The sequence below is a fragment of the Sinocyclocheilus anshuiensis genome, unplaced genomic scaffold (assembly GCF_001515605.1).
Source record: "Sinocyclocheilus anshuiensis isolate Anshui unplaced genomic scaffold, SAMN03320099.WGS_v1.1 scaffold393, whole genome shotgun sequence".
NCBI classification, from domain to species: Eukaryota; Metazoa; Chordata; class Actinopteri; order Cypriniformes; family Cyprinidae; genus Sinocyclocheilus; species Sinocyclocheilus anshuiensis.
Genome location: NW_015536501.1, coordinates 1,280,677 through 1,288,511, shown reverse-complemented (window position 1 = coordinate 1,288,511; position 7,835 = coordinate 1,280,677). Strand labels below are relative to the sequence as shown.

The 7,835-nt window shown below is 40.6% G+C and overlaps 1 protein-coding gene across 1 annotated transcript; it reads left to right on the top strand.

Annotated features, from left to right (window-relative positions):
• The first annotated feature begins 5,070 nt into the window (after nt 1-5,070).
• On the top strand, nt 5,071-6,496 carry LOC107689805 (alpha-2B adrenergic receptor-like). Its single transcript, XM_016487969.1, has one exon. The coding sequence runs from the start codon at nt 5,135-5,137 to the stop codon at nt 6,494-6,496; it is 1,362 nt and encodes a 453-aa protein (XP_016343455.1). The 5' UTR covers nt 5,071-5,134.
• Nucleotides 6,497-7,835: the final 1,339 nt, after the last annotated feature.

The window sequence follows — 7,835 nt, the reverse complement described above, 5'->3', positions numbered from 1 at the left end:
GAGCATTGTGATTGGATGTTTACGCTGTCAATACAGGAGACAAACCAATGGGCCACTGGCTGCTCGCTGTCCCTGCGTGATGGTTTTCGGCAAAAAAACATTCTGTCGGCCCCTTAAGTGCGTCGGCCCACCGGGAAAATGCCCGGTATGCCCGATTACCAATCCAGCCCTGCCGTGGTCCATCTCTTCATTGTTATCCGCCTCTGGGCAGTCAGCAAGACTTGAGTTTAAATTCTGAGTTTATATCTTGCAATTCAGAGTTTATTTCTTCAGATTGTGTGTTTTTATCTTGTTTTTATATCTATTTTTTTCCTCAGAATTGACAAAAAAAATCTGAATTGTGAGATAAAAAGTGAGGTGAAAACAATTCTCACAATTCAGGCTTTTTTCCCTCAAAATTGTGAGTTTATATCTCACAACTGCAATTAAGTTTATATCTCGCAATTTTATTAGAATTTTATATTGTTATATATTATTCTTTTTGGTGTTTTGTCCCTTTATCCGTCCGTTCTCTCATCGCCAGGGCCGCATTAAGACCGCACTGGGCCCCGGGGCTATGACCGGATTATCTCCCAACCCTTAAATGAATATAGTTTGTTCAAACAAAAAACAATGTAAATCCAGTTAATGATCAAACTAACCTAAAAATCTGTGTGGACGATGAATTCAAACACAAAAACAATATAAATCCAGTTAATAATCAAACTAACCTAAAAATCTGTGTGGACGATGAATCTGTTTTTACCTGCTCCATGTGCCCGGTTCACTTGCTGTTCCAGCAACTTCCACTCCATCATCAGCTTTAGTAAAATAACCTGATAGCTGGGGAATTTACTAAGTCATGTTTTTTATGTTGTTTGTATTTGAAGTTTTTCGTTTTTTGAGCCCCTCTCTCTTTTAGAATTGCTGACATTTTTACTTATTGAATTGTCCTTTGCGTGACCATTTCCAGATTACTCCAGAACAAAGTGAAGAGAGGTGAATGCAGACATACTGGGCAGCGATCACCTGATAGATACGTGCGCATATCGTTCAAAAGTCGAATATAGAATAAATGCATTTGATTGGTAAACCAAATTCAGACTTTACGTTTCAATTTCCAAATGGTAATGCATGGAATTTACGGAAAAGCTCAACTAAATAACAGCGCTAATAAATGGGGGGCGTCGTGGCTTTGGCGATCAGCGCTCCAGTCAATCTACTCCACAGCCAATCACGGGCCCCCTCCTTGCTCGGGCCCCGGGGCTTCAGCCCCGCCTAGCCCTATGGTTAAAACGGCCCTGCTCATCGCACGTCTTTCTTCAGTGCCATTGCCACTTCTTCTCTAAGATCCCAGTCTGCTTTAAAGGGGTCAAGATCTTTTGACATATAAGAGGTCATTGTACTTTAAAAACATCCTGTAAGTTTCAGAACTCAAAACTTTCTTGTTAGTCTAATATTGAAGCCAGTCTGCCAAAACCACAGCCTGTGGAATGTTCTACTCTATGATGTAATAGTGTGGCTAAACAGCCCTTGGTGGAAAATGATCAACACCTGCTTCAACAGCGCTGCCTAGTTTAGCCCCGCCCACCGATTCGCGCGCGTAGTGTAAGCGCGGCGAACGCAGGTCTACACAGAAATCAAACGATAAAGATGCCTCCGAAGACGACAAGATGCTGTGAAGTGCTAAGCTGTGGGAAAACAGTCTTTCCATTGCCTTCCTTCTGATGGTAACATTAGGAAAGAGTGGATGAACTTTATTTTTAAAGAAGTTCCAGACCGCGTCAGTAAGAACCCATCAGTCACTTCCTTTTACTACGGATTCGTTTACAAGGCACAATTCGACGGGGGATTTTCAGCGAGATTAAAACTAAAAGATGCTGCTGAATTTGGATGTGAGTAGGCTAACTGTTTTTATTACGTGGTCTCTATTGCTTTGTCTGTACTTACACATCTTTTGATATGTACTGAGTATTTATGCGTTTTTGACCTAGGCCTAAATGACAGCAGCGTTCATCTATGAAGGATGTACTGTCAAGTACGATCCGCCACGCCTATTCAGAGCGTTCTGATGAGGGGGGTTAAAAACAGGACAGAAAATAGCCTATTACTTTAAATTATGTTTTTTGATGTAAAACTCTCGATAACATTATAAGGAGACTATAGCATATGGAGGTAGTGATCAGCAGGAACATGACCTATATGTTTGCTTTTTTATGGAAGTCATTCCCATTGTCGTGATTGTTTTAATAATTATTATAACACATGATATAATGTGTTAGATCAATGAAATAAACTACATAATCACATTTTGGAGAATGGGAACTTTCATTTGATATATGATAAGGTTAAAATAAATTCATTTTACAGGTTCTCAAGTCCTCAGTTTTTGTTCTTATAGTAATTTTTGTTGTGTCCAGTAGGTGGTAGTCACTGTGCACTTTTTTGTTGGATAATGTGAATGGAGTCTGAATGTTGCCAAATGATGCACAAATGTTCCCCCGGGCCACAAAACCAGTCATCAGGGTCAATTTTTTGAAATTTAGATTGATCTGAAAGCTGAATGTATGGTTTGTTAGGATAGGACAATATTTGGCTGAGATACAACTATTTGAAAATCTGGAATCTGAGGGTGCAAAATTGCCTTTAAAGTTGTCCAGATGAAGTTCTTAGCAATGCATATTACTTATCAAGAATTAAGATTTCATATATACGGTAGGAAATTTACAAAATATCTTTATGGAGCATGATCTTTACTTAATATCCTAATGATTTTTGGCATAAAAGAAATATCGATAATTTTGACCCATACAATGTATTGTTGGCTATTGTTACAAATATACCCGTGCTATTTATGACAGGTTTTGTGGGTCAGGGTCACAAATGTACGTACCATTTAATTAAGTCAATTCTATGACATATTTCAGTGTGTTGTGTTTTTCTTTTAGGTTCTTAAGTAAATTTGTGATCAGTAAGTATGCTGGTAAATCTAAACTCAATCCACTTGTCTTGTTTGGAGAGCTGAATCTGTTACAGTTTATCTGATATTGTTTAATCGCCTTTAAAGTTGTCCAAATGAAGTTCTTAGCAATGCATATTACTAATCAAAAATTAAGTTTTGACATATTTAAGGTAGGACATTTATAAAATATCTTTATGGAGCATGATCTTTACTTAATATCCTAATGATTTTTGGCATAAAAGAAATATCGATAATTTTGACCCATACAATGTATTGTTGGCTATTGTTACAAATATACCCGTGCTATTTATGACAGGTTTTGTGGGTCAGGGTCACAAATGTACGTACCATTTAATTAAGTCAATTCTATGACATATTTCAGTGTGTTGTGTTTTTCTTTTAGGTTCTTAAGTAAATTTGTGATCAGTAAGTATGCTGGTAAATCTAAACTCAATCCACTTGTCTTGTTTGGAGAGCTGAATCTGTTACAGTTTATCTGATATTGTTTTATTATTGTATTTTGCAAAAGCAGCCTTGATATTTGTAGTGATTCTAGTCAATTGTATATGCTTTATTACCTTTAATAGTGGCCTTTTAAATAATAGTAGGGTTTTAAGTTTTCAGTTTCATTCGCAGACCTCTTTTGCATTTACAAGTTCCAGAGAGAGCTGGTACACCATTATGGGAACCTGAAATCCTACATATATATTAGGCTATGTAATTGCATAATAAAGAGAACAGTAAGCAACAGCAGGGGGGATAATGTTGCAGAAATGCTTAGTACAAGTCTCACAAATGACACGCGTTTTTACATTCTGCACCGCTTTTTTTTTTCTCCTACGTAAACATGCGTTAACTGGATCTTTAATTGTTGTACCCGTGCCTTATGCACGCATAAACGTCGCGTTTTTAGAAACTTGAATCCTTTTTTTATTATTATTCTACTTCAGTGCGTCTCGTGTGATGCGAATGGCTGTGTGAAGGGCCCCTTGGACTTCAGTCAATATGAATTTAACTTGCTGTTTTGCAGTCCGCTTCTACTGGCTTTGGCAGTTTTTTCGAATATTTTTCTAAAGTTGTCATGTTTCTTGCGGTTTGAGTCACTTACAACTATATGTGAAAAATTACTGTATAAATAAATTGCAAAGGTGGAAAGGAGGATTCTGTGGCGTGACGTCATGGCGGGCGCGCTCAGTGAGGCTGATGCGCAAACTTCTAGAAAACGTCTAGAAGAAGACAATGGTATAAGAATAAAACAATAGAGAGAAATGAATGGAAGGACTTAAATATTCGAATTCTCAGTTTATTTGTATTCCGTTGATAGGCTACTGAGGAAGTTTATTAGGCTATATTGTAACATAATGAAAGCAATTATTTAAAGTCTTAAAATGGAGCATTCCTTCGTTGATTTTTTTCCCTTCTCTGACATGGAACTGTTTATGCAAAGATAATTTGTCTTTACTATATTTGGTATTTGAGGAACTGTAGTTTTGGCTTGGCTGGTGCGTGTGTTTGGAGACTGAACTTTTTTTTACGCATCTTGAAAATTTCAGAGCTGTTCGGACACACAAACCCACGGAGCTACCATGTTTGAATCATTTTTATACTTCCGTATTCTACAAATTTACCTCCTATCTTTTACCGTCTAAGAACCTAGTGTATTGTTTTGACGCGCTGGTGTCCTTGCGCATCTCTAAGCGAGTGTTTGTTTCCCTAGGCTGCAAGTGCTCGCCGTCTCTATTTTTTTATTTTATTTATTTATTTATTAAAAAAATTTTGACAGATCGGAGCAGATATATTAACGATATATCTGATATGTTAAAGATATCATCGTATTTGCCGTTTGACTTATGCTGTGGTAAGTTAATACCGCCTTTAAATTAATGACCGGTTTTGCAGTTACGTTTTACTTGCTGATTTATTTTAAATTATTAACTTGTGAAACAGACAGACTGCACGACCCCATGCAAATACAATATCTTGATTTGTAGTGTTTTTCCCCCCTTGAGGTTCGCCAAGGGAAGTAGGCTACCTGGAGGATGTCATTCTTTGATTGATGTAAAGACTCATTTTAGTCATTTCACGATTTTCAACTATTTTCTAAAAGAAATAATGTTTTGGAAGGATTACGTTAGGATTTAAGTCTGCATCAAAGACTGCTTTGCACTTCTCTGTCTAGCCTGGAACTTCAATATGGCCACAACATCGCTTTCAGTGGGAGAGACTTTGAAAAATCTTAGTCCTGAGGTTGAAGCATGCAATTCCAGTTTTTCTTATTCTCCTGAAGCCACAACTGTGTTTGCCACCTCAGTGACGCTCATCATGCTCTTCACCATCTTCGGGAACATCCTGGTGATCATCGCCGTCCTGACGTGCCGCTCTTTACGAGGACCTCAGAACCTTTTCCTGGTGTCCTTGGCTGCAGCGGACATCCTGGTGGCCACATTGATCATCCCATTCTCCTTGGCCAATGAGCTGATGGGCTACTGGTACTTTGAGTCGTTTTGGTGCGAGATCTACTTAGCGCTGGATGTGCTCTTCTGCACGTCTTCCATTATACACCTGTGCGCCATCAGCCTGGACCGCTACCTGTCCATCTCCCGGCCGGTGCAGTACGCAACCCAACGCAGCCCTCGCAAGATCAAGGGGGCCATATTGGTGGTGTGGCTCATCTCTGCGGTCATCTCTTTCCCCCCGCTGGTATCCATGAATAAGACCCCGCTGGCGAAGGATGGGGTTTGCCCACAGTGCATACTCAACGAGGACATCCGGTACATCCTGTACTCCTCCATCGGGCCGTTCTTTGCCCCGTGCCTCATCATGATCCTGGTGTACGTTCACATCTATCAGATTGCCAAGAAGCACACTAGATGTCCTCCGGGAGAGCCGAGGAAAGACTGTGCAGGTGGTGTGCCACCAGGCCGAGAGCTGCAGAACGGGGAAAACCAGGGAGGTGTTGACCCTGCGAATGTCCCTAATCCGACTACATCCAGATCTGACGCCGTAAACCAGCCTCAATCATCAGCAGAAAGTCGGCAGCAGATGAAACACTCAAGGAGGTGCAAGGACTACGAGGACAGTTCAAGCTCCGGCTCCGACGTCGAGGCAATTGGGGGACATAATGCCAACGGGACAACCTCCAGTGTGGGGGGGGCGCCGGAGCTTGGCCACCAGACATCCTCCCCAACCCAAACGTACCGAAAAGTCATCATAACATCAAAGGGGAGCCAGCTGTCCTCTTCAAACATGACACCAGCAGGAACTCCGAACACCAGGAGGAAAGCCATGATCATCCGCGAGAAGCGGTTCACATTCGTCCTGGTGGTCGTCATTGGGGTTTTTGTCGTCTGCTGGTTCCCGTTCTTCTTCAGCTACAGCTTGCAGGCCATTTGTCCAGAGACTTGTAAACTACCAGAGCCACTTTTTAAGTTCTTCTTCTGGATTGGCTACTGCAACAGTGCCCTGAACCCGCTCATCTACACCATCTTTAACAGGGACTTCCGTAAAGCCTTCAAAAAGATTCTGTGTAAAAAGTATAAGGACTCTTCTATTTGAAAGCAGAGAACACTGGGAAAAAAAAGGGTTTTATAGGCCTACAGAAAATTGGCGTTTGATTCCTCTAAAGGTGATCATTGCACAAACTGTCAGTGTCATTTCACTCCAGTATTTCAATGAAACATTTTCATGACAAACTATTTTCTTGTATTTTCTGCAAGTTTTACTTATGAGAATTGTTAATAATAATAATAATAATAATAATAATAATAATAATTTGTTTTCCTTGCCAAAGAAACTAACCAATTGCAGATCAGTTTTCATGTAAATTCACTTCAGTATTGCCTTTGAGTTTTTATAAATGTCTTGTCATGTCAAAACAATGCTACAAAGTGCCAAAAAAAGACCATTAGGATATTGAAGAAAAAAATATTTAAGTGATATTGAACTTATTTCTGCTTGTGACCTTTCTAGTGTGCATTCAAAGACAATGCGGCTCTTTCTTAGAGACACATTAACTGTTCCCTCCTGGTGGAATGACCTGCCCAACTCAATCCGGGCATCAAGAAATGGCTAAAAACACATCTCTTCAATCGTTATTTGACCCTCTAACTCTAGCACTTTCTTTTCTAATTCTATTTTATCTTTTTTTTTAATAAAAAAAATACTTGTCCCATTTACATTCTATTTCATCTACTTGTTTTCTTTTTATTATATATATATATATACATTGCTATGTGTACAGCTTTAGGCTAACCGAGACTTGCTTATTGTTGCTCTTTTGTTCCCCTTCAGGAACTCAAGCTGCATGGAGTCGCTTTGGGAACGCCCTTGCGTGACCGCGTTCTGAAGCACGTGTCAAATCAGTCCAATGGAGCAGCGAGACGTCACGAGCAGGGTGACGTAAGCACCAGAAAGTATAAAAGCGCATCCGGCAGAGCGCAAACCAGCTTCTGCTCTTCAGTAGTGTGTGTATCTTCTGTGTATGTGTTTGTCTATTTACTGTTGTCTGTCCGCACAAGCATATATAAAAAACAATCATGAAAAAGTCTATGGCGAGCGAACGGCATTACAAACGCTGTGTTCCTCCCTGCCCACGATATCTGGCGGCGGGGGATACACACGATTTGTGTGTCGTTTGTTTAGGAGCGGAGCATGCACGGTCAGCTTTCGAGCAGCTGATTGTCATCACTGCGAGTTACTCTCGCTGCGTATGCTCCGCTCTCGCCTGGCTGTGTTTGATGAGAGCGGCCAGGCTCGCGATCCCGCTGGCAGCAGCGCAGACGTGCTTCAGAACGCGGTCACGCAAGGGCGTTCCCAAAGTGACTTCGACGCAGCGTCTCGTTCCCTCGGGGAACCATGGTTACATACGTAACCTAGAGACGTTAGTTTTGATTGC